Source organism: Lepisma saccharinum, chromosome 21 (genome assembly GCF_977018435.1).
Source record: "Lepisma saccharinum chromosome 21, izLepSacc3.1, whole genome shotgun sequence".
NCBI lineage: Eukaryota > Metazoa > Arthropoda > Insecta > Zygentoma > Lepismatidae > Lepisma > Lepisma saccharinum.
The window spans coordinates 36,627,898-36,651,277 of record NC_139249.1 but is presented as its reverse complement, the minus strand read 5'-3'; the positions used below and the strand labels follow the sequence as shown (position 1 = coordinate 36,651,277).

The 23,380-nt window shown below is 37.8% G+C and overlaps 1 protein-coding gene across 7 annotated transcripts in view; it reads right to left on the bottom strand.

Moving 5' to 3' along the window:
• Positions 1–2,577: 2,577 nt before the first annotated feature.
• Positions 2,578–23,380, bottom strand: part of Cdk4 (Cyclin-dependent kinase 4) — a 260,158-nt gene continuing 239,355 nt past the window's right edge. For all 7 annotated transcript variants that reach the window (XM_083142442.1, XM_083142443.1, XM_083142445.1 and 4 more), the window contains 3 exons: positions 21,547–21,707; positions 11,252–11,387; positions 2,578–4,140 (listed from right to left, as the gene is read on the bottom strand). In XM_083142442.1, coding sequence (XP_082998568.1) covers positions 3,955–4,140; positions 11,252–11,387; positions 21,547–21,707 — 483 coding nt within the window. In that variant the 3' untranslated portion in view covers positions 2,578–3,954. The remainder of the gene's footprint in view (positions 4,141–11,251; positions 11,388–21,546; positions 21,708–23,380) is intronic.

The following is a 23,380-nucleotide window of genomic DNA, read 5'->3' as shown; positions in this document are numbered from 1 at the left end:
AGTTAGAATACACCGATTTGACCACACAAGTTACATGATTCACTAATGTGGAAAAATATACTGACTTTCTTTCTTACATTGTTGTGAGTTCACTGCATCTAAGGTGAATTATTTGAGTGCTACTGTCAATTTGTTCCCAAAGGAAGGTCCTTCAATTATGAAAAAGCCACTACTGTTTTAATATTTGATAAAAATATCATTTTACTAGTTTACCAAACACTGAATAAATAATATTCTACTAAATAAAAGGTTCAAAGAATACATGGTATTACATAATCACATGTGAATATAAAAAAATGGTTTTCAAAACATATTTAATAATAATTAAAACAAACGCAGGTTCAAGGGATAAGATACAAGAAACAGGTTTTTAAGAATTACAAATCTCACAGTATCTCCATACTTCTGCATGAAATATAAAATGTACTTTTTTTTTATTAAACCTTAACATCAAAGCTTACATTCTTCGTACACATCAACATAGAATGAGATAGTTAGGTTCAATAAATAATAATTACAATACCCACACAACACATAGTAAACAGTATGCATATCTTACTTATAAACCTGCTTACTATGTAGTATCAGAGTCTTTTATCTCTAATTCAAGATGATATTTCTTGTAAGGACAAGTCAGTCCAAATATCTATTGATTATTAATTAGTTAAAAGTGGATCATTTGTTGCTGAATAACCATTTCCCAATTTTCGATTAAATTAAAAAGTTTAAAATGTTAATTATTCAATTACTGACATTCATCGTGTGGAGTCCAAATGCCTACAGAGTACATAAATCCGAACGAAATTTGTCAAATGTACGCATGTTATAAACTGTACATGTTCTTACATACATACTTTGTATTTGTAATTTTATTCATTAGCATCCCACTTCAACCACTTTTGGCTCATTGTGACAACAAGGATGAGTGGTGATTAGATGGATTTAGTGAAGGTGCTCTTAATGCGCTCTGCTACAGTACTGGCTCTTACATACATACATATACACACAAAGGTGTTCACAGGGAGTTGCTCCTATCCATGCAATTTTTTCTTTATATTTTCGTCTTACGTCGCAGTTGTAGAATCTGTTTTTCGCACTAACCCTCCTACTTGTTGATACTCTCTTTTACTACCTCTTCTCTTTCATTTTCTTGTCTTGCCTTCTCTTTTACTTTATATCTTCTTTTGTCACTATACCCCTCTCTTTTCTCCCCTTGATTACTATTTCTTCCTTTATCTGTCCCTGTGTGTTATTGTGTGCATGTGAGAGAGAGAGATTAGTGTGTTTGTATGTGTGTGCATACGTGCACTTATGTGTAGGTCTTCTTTTCTCTTCTCTTCCTCTCTCTCTCTCTCTCACACACACACATATATATACACACATGTGCACCCAGACACGTGTAAACACATACACACACGCACACTAAATAAAGCATTCAAATAGAGGACAATATATAATGTTCATAAAGCAGACTGAAAATAAAATTGCTTGCATCTGTGTTAGAATACAAAGAGGGAGGGACAGCACTGAAAACATAATGGAAACTTAAAAAAATCAGATGGTAATACACTTAGTAGATGCTATTATCATAAGAAAATGGACAATTGATTTAATTTTGGTAAAAAGCAAATATTTTTCTAGTATTTTAGAACTTATAAATTATAATGAAAAAATCAGAATATGAAAGGCTAAATTGCATAACTTTACACTGTATGTGCTTTGTCTGTCTGGTTGATACAATACAACAGTTTAGACTCTGCACAAAATAATAAGGTAACAACTAAATCATTGCTATTTTTCTTCAATTATGAAATTCCCACAGCACACTGTGGTTTCACAATGTAGGCAAAAGTTGAAATAAATAGAATAAATAATTTATAACTTTGTTTAGAAGTAGACAGTGATGCGTGGTCAGAGAACAGAGTCTCATTGCTATTGGTTTTCTGAACAGGGTATGTGGTCACAACTAATAGGTCAATACAACATTAGAGTGCTTTCTTGAACAATGTTAATAGAAAGTAGAGATATTTAAAAAACTAAGTTCGAAGAACAGATCAAAAGATGATTAACTCCAGTCAGGCCTGTACCCAAGGTCATGTCCCCCACCCCCTCTTGCTCGAACTATGAAATACATGTAAACCTAAAAAAATAAAAAAGTATTGACGATTTTTCAAAATTTCAATTTTGTCCATGCATACTTAAATGGGTTGTTTGTGGGGAGAGGCAGGCTTCAGATGTCTGTATTAATTGATAATTTTAGTTTTCTTACAATTGATGCATTTAGTTGGGACAGTTCGTTCATTTTCAAACTCCAGTTGCGATGGAAGAATATTCCCTTTTCGTTTTTGTTTGTTAACTTGCATTCAGATGTGTTTCTCATTGTAAGAATCATTGCTAATTTGTATCATTAATTGTCTAACTGCAATATTACCATAGCACTGGTGGTCATATCTAATGCTCCGACAGCAATTCAGATCATCTCTTTGTTCCACATTATCAGACCTGCCTTCCTCCCCCCCCCCCCCCCCGACACACACACACACACACACACAAACACACACCAATAAAAAAAAATGATGGGTAGAGGCCTGACTCCAGTGAAGATATATTTCCACAATTCCACCATTGTGCTGTCCTCATTCAGCAACAAGTTCACTACTGGAAGAAGGAACAGACAAGGACAAAAATCCACATTCAATTTTGAAACAATTTTGTTCATCCACTTTCAACCAACCAATCATTGTAGTCCCCAATGACCAAAGGTCACTTACTTCTCAGACATAAAACAATAACTTATTCATCGATAATACAATATTATACAGAAAGATAAAAATACTATTAAAAACACACACATGCTACACTATTCCAAAGTTTTCCCGGAGGAAAAAATGTGTAATGTAAGCCCTGAAAACATACCTGAAATATAAAATACACCACCTGTAAACAATGAAGGCACATAACATTGTATATAGTAGGGATGGACAGATATGAAAGTTATCAATACCGATGATATTCTACTGATCAGATATAAAATGCAAATGCTCTTTGAAGAACCTGAATGCTTTGTGGATATCCTTAATAATATGTTTTACCAGATGACTGCAATTCAAAATAAGGTCATATTTATACATTCATAATTTCAAAAAACTAGAGCATTATATGTTTATACACATAACAATTATATCAAAATGACAGATTTTGCACTAAATTATAAGATATTTATAGATTTATCAGATTAGTAAAATTACAAATAATTTTACTGATCCGATATATCTACAAATACAGCTGATACACTAATTATGCCTATAGTGGCCTGAACTGATAAGAGTATCAATTATTTGTTCCATCCCAAGTATATAGTATGCCTTTAATGCCACAATTCTATAAACTACAGTAAAAATTAAAACTTCAGGTCTTCTGGGAAAGTATCACAAATTTTACACTTCAGTATCCTCATAAGCTTGTCCTTCCAGGATACTCATACAACATATTCTCAACAAGACGTCACATATATCTATCTCCATTATGAGACATCCAATCACACACACTTATTTTGTCTCAAAAAAATATGATGGTACAACACACTAAGAGTAATTCACTTACACATAGCACCAATTAGAAGTAGTAAATTTGTATGAAAAAAAATAATTGGACTAAATATTCAATGTAACTAGCATTACAAGTTGAGTTCCTTATTCCGAGGGCATATGTTGGTCCAGTTCCGTAAGGTTTGGTCCCTTTTCGAAGTTCCCTGAGACAAACCTAGAATTCTGGCAGTGAGAGAGAATAGTTCAAACTTAGAAATGCCACAATCCTCACTAGTATAGTTATTTAGTTAGGAAAAATTATCCTCATGACCAAAATCGGCCAAAATGAAAGAAGTCTCCAAAACCAGGAACGGAAAGACAGCAGAGCCACTAATCGCTTGCTAATGTAACTGACGAAGCATGCTCGTCACTTGTCCGGGTGGCTTTCAGCGGAATGACCAGAGTCATCTGAGGTGCTGCAGGTTAAAGATACTGGAGTTGAGCGGTTGCTGGGGGAGAGCTGGGCAGTTGTGTAGCCACTGTCACGGAAGTAAGGATGAACTAGTGAATCTGCTGCACTGATACGTTGCGTTGGCTTGAATGTCAACATTCGCTGTAAAAAGGAAAGGTTATCGTTAGTGCCAAATATTACAGATCTTACGGCAAATAATGTAAATTACAGAAGAGAATCAAATCATGGGCACTGACAGAAATTTTTGTAGTGCCATTGGTCAAAGTTGAATGTAAAAACAATAATAAAATTATCATCACTTAGGTCTAAATTTCATTTGGAATTCTGAATACTGTGGAATTTGAATTAAATGGTAACCTGCTTCCTATATTTTACACTAATTTTTTTTTTCTAATGCAGTTTTTACTTTGTTTTCTTTTCTTCAAATATTAACCCCTCGAACCTTATTTGTGTTACAACAAAGCTTTCTTCTTTTATTGTAACTTGTTATGAAAGATACCAATTTCCAGGGGGGATTGGAGTACTAGTTTGACCCCCCTCCCTCTTGGCCCCAAGTGTAATGAGTGGTTTTATGAATATCTTAACATTGGAGATCAGAAATCAGGCGAGAAAGTTAAATGCCAGTAACACACTTGCAAACAATATTATTTCTGGAAATTGTGATTCCTATGAAATGGAATGTTACTGAAGGTATCTTCACACAACTATAGGATTATATTAGCTGCAAGTCCTGATGCCCAGAGCCTCATTAGTCTGCAAAATGCAGTCCAGGGTGTACAATGTGGAAGACAGGTTGACATTGGGGTGTCTCCACCTTTATCAACTGGTTTATAGTGGAAACAAATTAAACAATGACAATGAGCTCATCAACCCTGTGGTGGTTGATAGTCTGTCACTAATTGTCTTGTCCACACTTTCGGTTTCTCTCACTTCTAACTTAACTACTGAAGTCTGTGCTTCGTGGCATGAGATTCGAGGACCTACACGAGGTTAAAGCAGCTCTGAAGGGTGGGGAAGGGACTGCTATGTGGAATTTTTCCAAACTTTCTTTGACGCCTGGTAAAACACTCACTCAAATGCATCGAACGTGATGGCAACTGTGTGGAAGGGTAACTCTGAGTAGAGAACACTATAGGCAAACTATATGTTATGTTCATTGTTTCAATCTTTCTATTATTAAAGAAATTATGCCTCAGCAGGCAAAACTTCTTGATGCCCCCAGGTACTTATATATTTTATATAAATATACTCCTCAACCAGGAAAATAAAAACCAGTGGCATATTCTCCATGTTACCTGGTGTACCGTAGGGCTGTGCAATATTTCAATATACCGATATAGAGTCAATATTTTTAAAATATCGATGTTGATATATCGATATCAAAAATATCGACATCAATATAGATATTCGATATCTATATTATTGATGTATGGTGGTATTGCATTCCTTACGTGCAAGTTAAGTCCAGCATAATGATGTTAAGATAACAAGTAATACGCTCGCCACTGATTAACATGGAAAGCAAATACGTCCCAACAACCAATAAAGAGAACAAGGTTCCTACTTTATAGAACTTGCTCGTTAACCTTGTGTGTCCAAATATAAGGATGGTATCGATGCAATACGAGACAATACTTGGCAAAGACTCTGTCTCAAGTTGTAAATGATTGTCTCGTTCTTAGTCTCGCATCAATATACAGCATATACACAGCACAAAATATTTTGTAATAACATTTCTGTTTGATGCATAGTTTCGATGCTACGAGCAGGGACAGCTCTAGAAGAGGGCCGGAACGAAACTTCAAATTGAAAAATACAGATGTGTTGGTATCGTCACGATCATCAATATCGGTATTGTCTGGATCATCAATATTGGTATTATCGATATCGATGTTGATATTTGGATATTCGATATATCGATTCTATATTTTCGATATGACTCGATATCGATTGATGGCGAAAAAGGAGGGCAAAGTAACAAAAAAGAGGACACCGAACAAAATGGCAACACATTTGCTATTACTCATAATTTAATCAATACAAAAAATCTTACCAACACTTTGCTCAAAGATCAGATTATCTTTTTCAATAATTTCCTCTTACCTTTAAGCAAAGAAAGAATCCCTTAACCTATTATTTAACACTTGACAATCATAACTAAGAACATCTATAATTTGAAGCACAGAATTTAACTCCTTTTCCAATTCTTCAATATTCTAATAAAATGTCCCTAAGTGAATACAAATGTAACATGTAAGCTTCACTTAACTTACTTACAAAAACCGAATTAAATTTTCAGGTACTTTAGATTGGGACAAGAAACATTATTTTTAATGTTGCGGACATTTCTAGCACTCTTTCAACAAAAGGGAAAAGTGGCAGCTACCTTACACTTTATCTCATCTCATATTAGTTTCCTACATCCTTCAACACGTGGACATTTTCTTGCGAGATCATTGTTGAATTTACACTTTTGCATCGTTATTTCATAAAATTAAATAATACTACCCGCTTCTGTATCGCATATGTATGACTCGAAAAGGAACTGGCCGACCTCCATGGTGGAGTGGTTAGCACAGCATGCTAAGACACAAGGGGTTCCAGGTTCGAATCCCAGCATGGGCATTCTTTGTGAATGTCCCTTCATCAAAATCATCAATTCATCGCTCAACCACATCTTCACAATTAGCCAAAAGTAGCTGCACAGATTACATGCATTCCAGCTGTCTGGGATGAATTGAGAGGGCGAAGTAACGAGTTAGGGCCATTTCATAAATAATGCACACTATTTTTTTTTCCTGATATGTCTATTGTATGTTAGACAGTATGTCCTTACAATCCTTCAGTGTATTCCCCCTGCTTCTCAATAAATGTGTTCCAACATCCTGGAAGATTTGCTGTGCCAGTTAGGGCACTATTGTTGTTCAGTCCGTGGATGACTCTGGTACAGCTGCAGAAAGCTCTTCTATGGAAAATAAACATTGGCCATGCATGGGATACTTCAAATTGAGGAAATAAGTTGAAGTCTGGTGGACTCATGTCTGGACGGCATGGCTCATAATTGCTCAGCAAATCGATCACAACCTTTCCCAGATGCGGGAGTTCACAAACCAGGTTGTGTTTTTATTTTTTGTTTGTTTGTTTTTTGTTTTCTGTGTAATTTTTTGATCCAGGGCACAATAATATGCTGCTGTCATACAAGTTTCACATGATGATTCCATGGTGATCATTGGCGAAGATAATCCTTTGCTTGTGCTTGTCGAAATTTTCTTTTGGTCGTTGAGATGATGTACTTCTCAATTTGTTTGACTGCAGCTGCAACTCTGGTTCAAAATCTATGGTTCACTCTTTGCTCACTACAAACTTTACGCAAAGCACTGTGAATGTGTGTCACGTTTTTCACAGACTTTAAATTTTAATTCACGATCTTCGGTCTTCCTTCAGTCATCACAGTACCTGTGGTGCCTGGAGACACCATTGCTAACACTTGTCACTTCCAACTGACCTACACTAGGGAACTGACGATCTCGCATATCTTCAACTGCAACTGGCTTAACTTTTATTCTGATTGCATCATCCATTCTGTAGTGTTGCCACTTTGTGCGTGCATTATTTATGAAATGCCCCTCGCAGTAATGACTCAGTCGGGCAAAGTGATCAGGTTCAGCTCCCAGATGGTAGGCGAGCATTGCTCGAATACTTAATGAAACCCAAGTGATATGCCTTAAATAATGATTGTTGTGTGTGGAAGCATTCTCTATGCAGCACATTTGCTATTGTCGATGCTTTATACTCTTTCCAAAAAAGGAGGACATTTACATATTTCTAAAACATCCTTCCAGATGCTGGACACACAACTAAAAAGGAGGATATATCCAGATAAAAGAGGACATCTGGCCACCCTACAGTCAACCAACTTTTTTTGTTGTGACTTTGATTTTTGTTTTACTTGCATGCCTGCCTTGGTGTTTTATTAAATCCACTGGTGCTGTCCTTAATTTTTGAACCCTAAGCAAGTGAAAGGAGCATGGGACGCAATCAACTGCTTCCATAAAATTCTGCCCATACATTGTCAAATGTGTGGCACTCTTCAACACCTCACTGTCACCTTCATTCAGTGTGAAATGTTTTTATCATCAGGAAGAAGAAAAACCCTACAAAGTTATATGGTCTTTCTACTTGGTACAACTATCATTTTATGTGTGTAAGATTCAATTGTGTATGAATACAGTAATTGTTTGTAATCAGTCACTGCAACACAATGTAATTTGAATTTTTCATTAATATTTACTTCATGAGAACAGTGCTATATTTTGGCTGGCTGATGCTGTCATCAGCACAGCTAATAAATAAATAATTCCAGGTTTCCCTATTTTGATACTATTTAGTACATAATATCAACACTGTAAATAAAGTTTTTAGCTATTTCCAGTACATTCAAAATTTTTAATGCAATATTGTTGCATTTTCTAAACTATATAAGTTAAGGTGCAGAAAACAATATGTCACAGAATCATGTAAACTCTCTTAGAAATTAAATTTTGTTTAATTAGAAGAGAGTTCCAAATTCATAATTATTACTTTTTGTAGTGGAGGTTTTAATGCATTTTCTCAAATTAGAACTGTTGTGTGATAAGGGGGAAAAATAGGCACCATTAAATTAAGAACAAGTCTGAAACTTCTACAATATCTTCATGATGGTTGCGGTAAACGTGGTTTAAAATTACTTACGTGAAATTTAGAAAATTTCGCACTTCCGCATTGCACAATTTAATGGTTAAATCCTATTAATTTCGAAGATCCACTGTCTTCATTCACAAAAGGGTACGGCGTTTGAAGCGGAGATGGTACCGCATCACTGCATTGTTTGTTCCCGGGCAGCGGTAGTTGCGATTTCTCCCGTTCGGCGGCGCTGGCGTGCGCATCTTGGTTTGCGTCGTCTGCTTCATGTTGTCAGGTGGCGTTGCCAGTTGGGGGTTGGGGGGCTGGGCCGTGCTGTTCGGCAATGTGCCGATCCTATTCCCCGCGTGGCTGGAGGGGGGGGGGGGGAGGGGTTGAGTATGTGCACCGCATCTTTTCTTTTTCAGGTCGGGGATCTTTCTGAGGACAGGGTGCCAAGTTGGGTGTGCCTGTCCATTGTCCAGGTTCAGTGCTGGTTTCTGTTGGATGATAGCATGGGTTTCTTTGATGGTGTTTTCTATGACAGAGCCGGTTGGGTGAAGTATGGATATGGAGGAGATGGTGTGGTTAGTGGAGTGGAGGTATTGGGAGAGGCCTTATCCCTGCGTGCAATTCACTGAATTCCTGCAAAAGTACAGGGTTGTGCAAAGAGGATGGTGCAAAAGAAAGATCTCTAGTGAGAATGAACACCAGTCATGGAAGGAAATGAAGAAAAAAAACCAAGTTTTTGTCTCCATATACAAACAAAAGTAACCACTGGTAGTGGCACTGTGTGTGCCCAAAATGACACTAAAGCACAAAAAGGCATTTTGTGTGACAGAATTTGCATGGACAGGGTCTGTCATGACATAGGAGCTAGCCCGAAAGCTCAAGTAAATATCCTCCCTAACTAGCAATTTCTACTTTGAGAACTGTCAAGGATGAATGTAAGAGGTTATATTTCTCACTTCAACTAACCTTTTGGACAAAATTTTGTAAGTCTCGCTGCAGGAAAGCTGCACAGCATCTTTGGTAAAGTAGTTTCAATCCACAGGCTGTTTATGTTTACAAGCGACACGCGGACTTCTAAAGAAATTCAAATGTGGGTACTGCCACAATCAAGGGCAATATCTCATGAAAGCACCAGTGCCGGATGCCATACAAATTAGAGGTTTTGCACATTTTAACACCAGATGACAAGCTCAAAAGCTGTAACTTTTGCATGACCTGTTAGAAGAGGATAGATTCGCTGACAGGCTAGCGTTCATTAACAAGGCACCTCAGCTACTGAGAAGTCAATAATAATATCATGGGGGGGAGGTTGGTTGAGCCTTGAGGATGCTCCTATGGTATAAGGTGGCGACAGTGAGATGGCTGGGGAGATGATTTGAAAAAAAAATTCTATCAGTTTGCTTGTGAATATGTCATTGTTACTTTTGCACCATCGTTTTTTAAATAACCCTGTATAGGTAAAAAACTGGAAAAGCTGTGAGTAAAATGCACTTAAATTTGTAATCAGAGAGGAATTTTTGTGACAAGGCTGAGTTCCAATCTGTTTGCATCAGCTCATGGTGGTAAAACTTGAATTTGTGAGGACAATGTCAAGAATTATTCCACTGACTTCCCAGCAGAATTCTTGTGACAGATTAAGTACATCAAGTTCACAACAAAACTCTTTGTCATGCATTTGTAGGTAGAATAAAGTTATTCAAAGCACACTTCCCTTCCATTTTCCATTTTTACAAACTAAAATAATAATAATAAAACGTTACTTAAGGAACTGAGCAATATAATCTCTTCCATTCTTCCTTGAAAGTGCTTGAGGTGGAAAATACAAGGTTGAGCCTTGGGGGTTAGCTGGGAGATAGCTTCTATGCTTTAACATGGGCACAATGGAACAGCGCAGGGGGTAATTTTTCTAACTGGGGAGATACTATCCCCCTTCCCCTCGAACACACAAATGGATATAATTTAAACCATACGCAAATACAAAAGTACATGGTATGCATATTTCTTCGTAATTATTGCACCACAGCATCATTCAATTAATCAATGAGAATAAATACATTATATATGTACTAATTATGATTATTATACATTACAAATCTTCAAGTTTATGGCAAGCATTTCAGCTTTGGATATCGGTCTCTTACAATTGGCGATGAGCTATGGAAGCTCCTACCAAACTTCAGACACTCATCAAAAATGTGCATAAAAACCTGTCAAACGCACAAGATGCAGTAACAATGTTGAGCCTTGTTTCCATGTTAATAAAACATTAAAATGCTATAAAAAATATACAATGAATTGTATATAAAAAATGTACAATAAATTTTGCTTTGGTCTGCATTTTAATGTTTTATTAATAAGATGTGGCTGTTACTTGATTTTTTCTATGCTCAGAGAGGAATTTTTAATATTGATTCTAAAGGATTATTAATACTCTACATAATTCACAATATACCTGGCTATATTGTTATTTTGTGTAAGATATAAATTAGATACAACTTCAATATCTATCAATTCAGTCATTTCGTGTGAAGAGTGTCAGATCCATTCTAGCCAGAGGGGAGAAATATAATGTAATACTTACTTGTAATAAATCTTTTCCCTGAGGACAAATTTCAGGAACCTCTTGTTCTAGTGGAATTGGAGTACTTTCAATAAATGAACTCCGTGGCAGTGATACATTTTCTGGCCAATCAGATTCTGGCGGTGTTCCTATTACCCTGTAAATAAAAATCAGCATGTTAAACCAATTGGAGATTTGAAGTTGAAATATATATTCAAATACACGTTTAACTTTTAGAAGATCTGCATTTCCAAGAAATTTGGAAAATATATTTTCACAGGAACACATGAAACATATATATTCTGAAATCACGTATTTTCAGTGTTATAGAGTGTATGCATAAATAAATGGTGGGGTTATGGGCAGTCATTGTTTTTGAAGAAATTGCCATAGAAACAGTGGCTGAATGCATGCAACACACACACACACACACACGTGCACGTATGAGCACACACACTTTATATGGAAGTGGGGAATGAGTTCATTGCCATAATGTTAGGATATATTAGAACGAACACTGCCCATGACATTATCAAACAACATAAAAACGATGTAACCCTTTGATGTACACTTGTAGAGTCACGAACATAGGCGTAGCTACGGGGTGTGCCGGGTGTGCCTAGGCACATCCTAATGGGCTGCTTTATGAAAGAGAATTAAAGACAGATATTTCAATATGAGAGAAAATAAGCGGCATCTTTCTTTTTCCAGGACAAAATTATTAAAAGTAGAGATTATTCGAAAGACTGAACTCGCTAAGTTTACCCCCGAATCCCACCCCTTTCTTCAATATTGGTCTAAAACTTACTTATATTTGTGGAAATAGGTTCTTTTCTTTACTGAACGCTCGAAATTAAAAACTGATATAATACAGGGAAACAATATGTATAACAATAACAACAATGTCACAGTAACATATTTTGCCAACAATCGCCTTCCCCTCCATTCTCACAATCAACTAATTATTGTATGCTTTCTGTGGGGCAGAAAGCTTATCAGTAAACATTTTGACAATGCAACTACATTGTTGGAAGTTTATTTATCCCTGAACCCACTAGTTTACTTCGTTGTAACTGTCGTTGTACTTGCTTTTTCGGATTTTGTTGCAAATTCGTCTCTCGGAATGATCTAAGGAGCCATTATTTAATAAAAATTGCCGCTTGTGGACGTGATATTTCGTTTGTGTAAATTTACCGTACTTTTCTTAAATAGTGAGTTTATGCTCTACAAGAAGAAGCAGACAGTTGAAAGTTTAAACGCCTGTGATAGTGCCAGTTGTAGTGGTATCAGTGAACTTGTAAATGACAAACCATCCTGTTTTAATGCTCCTGACGCTGAACAAACACCAGGTAAGCCTATTGACATATCAGTAGATCCTTGTGACCCTGAATGAAATACCACATAACAGAACAGAATGTGATGTAAGGGTAAAATTAGGACAGTACCAACCAAACCTGGTGGTTTTCCCTCGACGTAGAATAGGTGGGAAAGAAAGGGCTTTTCAATCCAGCTGGTTTCACAGTTACAAATGGTTGGAATATAGTATAGTTGTTGACTCTGCATTTTGTTTTTACTGCAGAGCTTTTGCTTCAAACAATGCATCAGTGAGAGGACACCTTGATCAAGCATTCATTACACGAGGTTTTAAAAACTGGCATAGAGCAAACAAATGATTTCGAAGTCATGAAAAATCTAAAGGACACCAGCAAGGCTTAAGTAAGCAAACTACAATAAAATAAAACCAATTGACGTCCAATTAGATGAGTGTAAGAAAGCTTTTCTTTCAAAGCAAGAACAAACAAGACTGCAAAATCGACAAATCATGGAGAGGCTAATAAACATAATTCTTTGTCTTACAAAAGGAGGCCGCCCATTGAGAGGTCAAATTGAGAATAAAGAAGCATACGACAGGGGGTTATTTCTAGATGTAGTTGATTTAATTTCCAAATATGACCCCATTTTGTGAACGGGCCAAAAAATTGCACTTAAGTCCACAAATTCAGAATGATCTAATCCGCAGTTTGAAAAATGTTCTTGTAAGGAAGTTGAAAATATCATTACTTGGTACAAACGTGTGCGTTATCGCTTATGAAACGAGTGATTGTGGTCATCATGAACAGATGTCTATAGTTTTTCGATGTTTTGATGTCATTAAACAGTTACCTGTTGAGCATTAAGTGGCTCGTTATCTTCTGTAGATGCACAGACAATTTTGAATACGTTAGCACTAGTAGTGTCAGAGTTTGGTGTTGATGGCAAAATGTTCTTTCAGTTTGCTTCGATGGAGCCTCAACAATGCCTGGGACACAATCTGGGGTGCAAAGAAAAGAACAGTTCAATAATGTACGTTCACTGCTATGCTCATTGTGTGAATTTTGTACTGGTGGACTCATGTAATTGGCGACCCGAAAATAGACTAGTTTCAGATTTTTTCAGAACAATTCAATTCCTTTACTCTTTTATTGAAGGTAGTTCGACAAGGCATGCAGTTTTTGAAAGTGTATGCCAGGAAATTGGTCTAAGTTTAAGAACACTGAAGTCTTTGCAACAATGAGATTGGAGTGCCGTTCTGAAGCTGTTTCTGCAGTGAAAAGGAGCTACTCTGCAATTATTTTGGCTTTGGAATGAATCACTCAAAACAGTAATCAGGGTGATGTGAGAGCTAAAGGGAATGGACTAAAACAACAAGTCAGATCGTTTGAGTTCGTCATTTGTCTCACAATGCTGCATCCAGTCATACAAACGATAGTGAAGGTTAGCAAGTTACTCCAAAGTCCAGACGTAAATCTACTTTCGGCTGTATCTACTGTCAGATCGCTTTGCAATGCTGTGCAATCCATGAGAAATTCATCTCAATTCATGGAACTCTTCAACGAAGCTATTAAAGTCTGTGATAGTCTGGAGATTTCAATTCCTCCAGTGAAGAGACGCAAAATTGCTAAGACTCTTGACGAATCAGTCAGCTCGCAGTATTTGTACAAAACAAAGGAAGAGGAGATTATAATGTCTTGTCATTATCAGTGGTGTAGCGTTATAGTATGCCCGTACGCCCGGCATTCCCAGATTTAAAATTTCAAAAATGCTTAAATGCTGTGATTATAAAGTAAAACATGACTCATTTCATAAATGTTTGACCTTCATGGCATTATAATAGCCATTTTTCGCGATCCGCTTGCAACGCTCCACTCTCAACACTCGTTCTATAGCTCGACCACAAGGAAAAAAACCTTCCCTCAAAAGTGTTCGCGCATCTTCCCTGCCCTTATCGGTGCTCAGGGCAGTGTTGCCAGGTCAGACTTTAAAAAATCGGGAGATTGTTCCTTGGGAAACCAGAAATCTGCTACAAAATCCGATGATCTAATAGTAGCGGATGAACGACCTTCTCGGGGGCATCATAGGTGTGCGCACTGGGGGGCAAGGGGATGTCTGCAGATTTTTTTTCCAGCGAGGGGGAAACAATGTATTTTTATGAGGCTGGTAAACGAGGCATATTACCCCGTAATAATGTTGCCCTCTCAGAAAACGCCACTTGAGTTTGAAATTATCACGTTCCTACATCCCTATTATAATAATGGATGTAAATTACTGTGACTGAAATCAACTCATACGTGTGAAATAATAGGTACTTTTATGTCAACATTCATTTTCCAGAAGAGAAGAGGAGAGGGTGGGTGGCGACCATCCTTGCACCTCCATCTGGACGTCCATGCCGCTATATAATTTTGAAGAAAATTAAGTATTTAAGTATAGAATAGTATATTAAGGATAGAAAATTAAGTATTTTCAAGCCGATGAAAGTTGGAAGTAACTACGGGGGAGGGGGTGCATTATTTCCTTTGTAATTGAACTATGCCGCTTCGTTCTCTAGTAAATTTCTTGTTATTAACACTCCCATGCTTTATTCGTCAGTTATGCTGCCTCTATGTTGCTGCATTCAATATATAATAGGGATGGGCCGATATGAAAATTTGGCCGATACCGATAAAGTACCGATATAAAATTTACCGATACCGATAACCGATATTCTACCGATCCGATATAAAATTAGAAATAGTCCTTGAAGAACCTAAAAGGTTCACTGCCCTCTTTAATAAATGTGTGTTTGAAGGTGACTGCAGTGCAAGAGAAATTGCATATTTAGACATTTACTTTTTTAGAAAGTAGGGCATGTATATTATCCATAAAAATTACAACAAAATGGCAGAATTTTGCACTAAATTATCAGAAAATAATAGATATATCGGATCGGTAAAATAATCGGTAATTTTACCGATAAACCGATACACCGATATGCCTATATCGGCCGATACCGATAGAGTTCCGATTAATTGGTCCCATCCCTAATATATAATAGACACACACACACATACATGTATAAAATAATTTGTCCATGCTACGAAGTCAGTGTTTCTACTGAGTAAGGCAAGGACGTTTCACTGTTTTTGTGTCACTTCATTCATTTCATCAGTTTTTCATATTGTCGTACTTACGCGTAGAGGCACAAAAGCGACGTAAAATAACTAAAATAGAAATAGATTTTCGGGTGGGATAAAATACAACCATCTAAAAATAGTAATGTACATGGACGTCCGCAGGATTTTTTCCAGGTAGGGGCAAGGAAGGTATTTTTTTCCAGGGGGGCAAACAAGGCACATTTTCTCCAATAATAGTGTTGTTTCCTCAAAAAACATTGCTTAAATTTCAATGTATCATATCCATGCAATAATTAACACACATTATTGCAGCTGAAATGAAATTATATGTGAAAAATATATAATTTTTGGTTGACTTTCATTTTCCGGACGCCCATGGTAATGTAGTAATAGTAATAAAATAATAATAATATCGTAGCACAATTGAGTATCGTTTGGCATAATTTCACAGTTCAAACAGCACTTTTCATGGATGAGTGGAGTATCACTCCCCGCCAGCGCGATGGGGTCTGCGCAGGTTTCTTTCCTTGTGGTTCCACTATAGCATCTCTTTTCAATGCCTTTCCCGGCCGGACGCAGAGCAGGTTCGGCGTACAGGACTCTATATTCCTTGCTGCCTTTCTGGAGGGAAAGCTTCGATTTCTCAGCACGCGCGTAAATGCTCTCTCTTACGCCAGCGTACGGAGCAGAGAGGTCTACCGTGATTGGTTCATGTGACCCTTCCTGCCTTCTGAAGCAGACGACAGCTGTAGAATTCCTACCCGGTTCTTCGCTCTTCGTGCTCATGCAACTTGTGCTATGTGATGCTACAATATGCAATATTGACTGACATAACTTTACCAATCTCAAATATGCTGCTTCTTAATGGCCACTGTATTGTATGATTTATCGCACGAACAGCGATGTGCATTAGAAACTAAAAGATCAACACAGTTTTTGTCAAGTAAGTTGGTGAAGTCCTCGTGGTAGAAATTCAGCCTGTGGCTGCTCTACCACTTAACCCGCAAAACTATTATTTTTTTTTTATTGTATTTTTTCGTTATTATCTAACTACTTAATATTGTCAATGGAAATGTTTAGCATTCATTTGAAAACTTTTAACATCGAATGGTCTCTGGACAAAATTATTTTAAAATGTTTATCAGCATTCTCAAGATGTAATAAACAGTAGTCTGAATTACTAATCGGCACTGTTACGTCAGTAGAGTGTATGATATTTGGATCATCCACTCTGCTTTGCACAGTGCGCCAAGACGCAGAGGTCTCTCGTTCAAATCCCGGCGTGAGCACGGGTGTTCTTTGTCAGTGTCCCTTCATCAATATCATCACCACTCATATTCACATTCGCAATTAACCAAAATAGGTAGAAAAGGGAAATAAAATAAACCAAATCAATCAGTAGTTGGATCATCCACAACAATGACGTCTACTGTTGTGCAGAGGCGCTTGTGATTCAGGTAGGTTTTTAATGACAAGTCATGCAGAAAGATATAAAAAAGGTATAAAACACCAGAGTTCAAAACATTTGTGGCATAGTGAGGCATCTAATTTTCTAGCTAAAACATGCATGGATGATGTTTTATTGAAAACCCAGCTGACTTCAGGCAAAAAAACAATACCTGTGGCGACTAATACCATAAGTAGATTATTAAGCAAGAAAGGGGCGACCCTTTCTTCGGACTTGGTGTTCCCACCCGAAATGTCCATGCTACGACACTGGTTATTATCCTCTTTTAGACTCAGTTGTGTGTGGTATTGATGAGAGACGTCGTCAAGAAACTGTTGGGGTCATCAGTGCCATGGGAAATCTGGTTGACTTGAATGTAAAGGATGAAGAAATAGCCATCTTAGCTAGAACATTCAAATTGTCAGGCGACGAGTTGGCAGCAGAAGTAAGACTTCTGAAAGGAGAATCCTCTGTACCTAAGGGAAGTTCTTCTGTTATGCTACAGGAGTGGTTTGGGTGGTTGGAGAAAGAAGAGAGAAAGAAGATATTTACTGCATTCTACTCTGTACTACAGCGCTTTTCTTCTATACCTGTCACAAGCTGCACATGTGAGAGAGGTTTCTCCAAGCTTACCCAAGTTAAAACTAAATTAAGAGCAACTCAGAAGCAGGATAGATTGGAAGCCCTGCTCTTGCTTTTTGTGGAACAGGAAAAAGCTTCGTCTATTGATGTATATGAAGTTATTGATGAGTTTAAGAACACTGTACCTTTTGACAGACGTCTCTTATTATAGATGACGTGTATTTTGATGTATTTGTTTGTAACATTTATGAACATTTTGTGTGTGTGTAATTTCTATGCAATTTGATTTTTTTTCTACTACATATATTCAGAAATTTTCAACACTGTCATTTAGTGAATTTATATTTCTTTACAAACATCAGTGCAGTTAAAGAGCCAAGTGATTGTATTGCAAAACATGCTATTAAAAAGGTACAAGACCTCATTCTTTTTTCTTTGTGCACACCTAAATATAAAGTTCTAGCTACGCCTATGGGCACGAAAACTGCCGGCTTGTAATGAATACATTGACTTTCAATGGAATCGTTACAAGCTGGAAGTGACCGTGACTGTACAAGACAGGTGATTGGCTGGCCTTCTCTTTTAGCTGAACAAACTGAGATGTCACATAACTTCCTGGACAGGATAGAAGATTATGCCACGCATCAAATGCTGGAGAATGACATTTCCCAGTTATGTGATGGTATGTCAGATACACTACATAGCCAAAAGTCACCGGACACCCTGTGCTGTTCACTCCAAAGACACCAGCCAGGTATCTAATAAGATGCCGGACCTCTCTTCGCTAATACAGCATTTACTCTTCAGGGCAGGCTTTCCACTAAGTTCTGGTATATTGCTGGTGGATTTTTTTCCCATTCGTCCTGTATCCTCATGAATAGTTCATGGGTGATTTTTGGTCGAATAGGTCTGTCATGCAACAGACGCTCCAGTTCATCCCAAAGATGTTCTATGGTGTTCCAGTGAGGGCTTTGAGCGGGCCACCTACGCACATCCACCTGATTGTCCTCAAACAACGATGCCATGGACCCTGCTTTATGGTCAGGGGCACTGTTGTGATGATAGAGAAAATGGCCCATTCCAAACTGTTACCACAGTGTGGGCAGCATGCTATTGTCTAAAATGTCCTCATAAACACCACTGTTCATGTTGCCATTGACCAAAACTAATGGCCCGAGCCCAATCCAGGAAGAACAGCTCCAGACCATAACACTACCACCACGCTCACTCGGGTGTCCGGTGACTTTTGGCTATATAGTGTATTTCCTCTGCGACAGGTCACAGATTTTACCTCCTCATGATCTATGGGGTTAGGTGAAGTAACAAGTGTGCTTGTCCAGATCAGAAATATGGAGCACTTGAAACCATTGGATCAAGAAAGCAGTTTCACCTGTAACACCAGATGTTCTTGGCGGTGTATGTCACGATCTGGAGCAGGGGCAATTCTTCCATGTAGGAAGTGAGGAACTTCCTAGTTAATTTATACTTGCTTCCAGTTCTCTACTTTTTAGGGGTTTAATAATAATGCACATTATAAAATTATGAGCACAATTTATGTATGTACGTACAATTGACTAGGTTAGATAATGTCAAGAGTTGACTGCTGTCGTTCACTCCAGCCATAGCCAAAGACAATGGACACGCACACTTTACTGCCCCACCTGAGGAACCTCGCTGGTAGCTCTACAAACAGATGGGTGAGGAGTGGAAGGAGCAGGGGGGGGAAGATTGCACTTTTAAAAGATCCAGCGAGGATGCACCAAGAGTTTCCTCCATCAGGGATACCAACCCCAGCAAAATGGTATTAAACCTAGCACAGTTTGATCTTTGTTGGCACCCTGCTTTTGGCATAATGGTAAAATCTAGCATAATCTGCAAATGTGAGTCTCTGGGAGAAGGAAATCTAATTCAATGCAATATGTATTCAGGAAATAAAAAAAAAAATGTCCAAATCTTATTTCTACTTCATCAGTGGACATGTTTGAAATAAAACAGTGTGTGCCTACACAGAGACAACCATGTCATGATCCATCCTCTATCTTTTCTATATCCTGCCCGATTTTGTTCGCGAGGATATTTTTATGGCAGGAAATCAGTAAAAGGTTAGAGGTAAACAAACCATTTTCTTAAACCCTTTCAAGTTCTGTGCTTAACCCATTTCATTTGTTGAGCCATTGTACACAATCTTGTGAGAAAATTAACAATATTACATAACTTCAGTGAATAATAAATAATGCAAGTTCAAAACTCGAAAAGTAGATGCTGAACTTAAAACTAGTTATCCGAAAACAATAATTAGTAATAAATCCTAGCACAATTTAGAAGCATTTAGCATTATTTCAGAGTTTAAGCAGCACTTTTCATTATCCTCAATCCAATGACAGCGAGGTTGGGAAGGTGGTACAAAATCTAAAATATCGTTAATGCTCCTTTAGTAGGTTTTTACATGTTCACATTAAAATATTTCATAGTTCAAGGGAAGCAAGGACCCCTTGCCCTACATTCTGAATGGAATGGATACGTGTGACTGTAACTGAATGCATTTTTCAAACCTTCCTCGGTTTGCCACAACTTCTTACCTTCCAAAAAAGCCACGAGTCGCTACCTTTTCGTCTGCAGGATGACCAAAAGACATCAGATCAAACCCCACTGAAGAATTAAACAACATAAATGGTTTCTCCTCATTTGGCCATTAATTTATTGTTTCTATAATGATTTATTCCAAAATTATGTCTGTCTATAAATCCACCATTATTTTATGGAGACATTGCATATATTCCAGTTATTGGTTTCACATATTTACAATAACTGTTGATGAATGATTTGATTGTGTGATGTTGATTTAATGCACACTGAAATCAAAAACACTATGTACTTATCTTAAACATTGCTAGCTTAAAATTAATGGGGGGCAGGGGCGCCGACTTGTCAAAATTATTGGGGGGGGGGCTCTGATCACTGAAATAAATTAATGAATGACTCACTCTCTCCCTTTTTTAAGTTTTGGCCTCAGTGTTCGGAATCTCATATAATCCCATGAATTCCTCAAACATATCAAAATTTTTATTCACAGTTCTAATGCAGAATATTAATTGTTCACGGATGGATATGTCACAAGTTTCGTCAACCATAAAAGCAAAATATTCCCGACTTTTAATATCTGCTACCACAGAGCGCAAAACAGATTTCCCTAATATATCAATGATCTCGTTCTGAATGTCATGTGAAAGCCATTTGTAGCCCGAACGTCCCATCTCCTAGTTCATGCACATCTTGTTTTGAAACTCTTTTTAGTAAAAATGTTAAGAATACTCATAATTATATACTTAGTATATAGTAATAAGTCATGTGTTTTGCTGTCTCTGGTCATAGCCCCCCCCCCCCCCAAAGTTGATGGTTTAGCGGTCTCAGCCCCCCAAATTGATGATCTAGAACATTTCAAACGTGTATTTAAAGTTAAATTCATGTGGCACAATTCAGAGCAAACTTTACAAGAGAAGCAAAATAATACATTAGATCCTCTTAAGCAAAATTATTAGGGGGCTCTGACCCACATCATTTACATTGGGGGGGCTCGAGCCCCCCAAGCTCCATGGAGTCTGCGCCTATGATTGGGGGGGCAATGATTATTGATAACGGGGGAGGGAGCAAATACTCATTTCAGAAATCTAAAAGAGAAAGAATCCCTGAGTTAACAACAATAACAACAATTTATGTTATCAGTATAAGTTTCATTATTAAAATAATAAATCACCTATAATTACCAAATTCTTGAATTATCACACTTATTTTTGTTATTGTTAACTTTATTTCAGTTCTCTCTCTGGATAGAGACAGAATTTTAAAAAACTTACTGGAATATTCGTTCTAACTGGTCAACTTCAGAATTACCACAGAATAATGGTGAACGACGATATAATTCTGCCATTATACAGGCACATGACCATAAGTCCACTTGTGTCGCATATGACTGGCCTAGCAAAACTTCTGGTGACCTATACCACAAAGTTACTACCTGTAAATAAAGAACAATTTATTATAATTTTGGAACACCAATTTTTTACAAAAATCAAATATAATAGAAATTTAATGGCAACTAAAATTATTTTCTCTAATTTCAATTTCAAGTAGAAAAAAATTTCACAATGTTTGGCTCGACTTGGACTTAAATCCATGTCTTTGATATACTGTCTGTGCTTTATGCTGACACCAATAACACCCCAAAATTTACACAATGCCCTCCTAAAACTTTTACCAAAAGTCCACATTTTGGCCATTTTGTATCTAAATTTATTCCTGTACCATGGCCGTGAAGTCTAAGGCATCAGGCTTTCGGCTCGGCCTATGGAATGAACACTGTTTGAAGTCTCCTGGGGGAAGCGTGACAACTCTCTCCGGAGATTTCGGCCTGTGTATGAAATCAGTAACCACCCATCATCGTCAAGAAATTGGGGAGTTTACGAATAAGTAGCGTAACCCAGTCATGGAAATCTTCAACAACAACTGGGGGTTCGTCCTGCTGGCCACACATCACCCTGTAACTGGTTGGGTGATCTCCTCCCATCCCCTCTGGTGGGAGCGAGGTAGGTAGTCAGTAGGGAGGTCCTGGCCCTCAGGGACTGTTGTGCCACAGGTTAAGTTAAGTATTTAAGTATCTTCCTCCGCTGACAACCTTCTGCTCCAACATCAATAACAGTGACGTGCGGTGACGTCGACACTTGGGGTATAGCTGAAGTCCTGAATGTAGTAGCAGTAGGGCATCTTTGACAACCCCAGAGGAAGCTGACCGGAACCGTATCTGGTTTCGAGCCACCACCTGTTTTTCTGTAAAGCGATGTTGTCGCTTTTGCCTGCAGTGTTTAGACATCCATTCATTCACTGCCAGGTTATACTCCCAAGGTCTTTATACTGTATAAAAAAGTAGCACAATACGATAACACAACCTAGCAAAGATAACGCAACCGCAACTTCGCGTTCAAAAATCTCTCAAGAAACTGAATTAGCAACATCCCATTTTGTCCACGTGTACTTGACGAGAGCTGACATTCCTTGGACGAATGCTATTGGTGGAAAAGGTTTCGAGGGACGAATTATTGGACCCACGTGGACCTGACATGTGGTTGTTAGGGGGAAAACTGATCTTTCGGACATACGGTATATACTTGCCGTCCTGATTCCAACCTCACTTTACTTCAAAGAAAGTTCCGTTTTCCCCCTAACAACCAAATGTCAGGTCCATGTGCAGTCCAATAAATCGTCCCTCGAAACCTTTTCCACCAATAGCGTTCGTCCAAGAAATGACAACTCTCGTCAAGTCCACGTGGACAAAATGAGATGTTGCGAATTCAGTTTCTTTAGAGATTTTTGAAGCGAAGTTGCGGTTTGCGGTGTGGGTCATAATCCCCCTCTACCTATAGGGCTAAGTATTCATAAAAATAGAACATCAAAGAAAAGAAAAGATTGCAAAATGAGGAAGGACTACTGAAAAAAAGTTCAAGTAACTCTCACCCCCCCCCCTTCGAAAATCCAAAACATGTTGATTTGACTACTAAGCGAGAGATCCCGGGTTCGAACCCCGATCTGGGCATGGGTGTTATTTGTGTTTGTCCCTTCATCAATTTTATCGTATCATCTTCGCGATTAGCCAAAAGTGGCGGAAAAGCGAAGTAAAACAAACCAAATCAATCA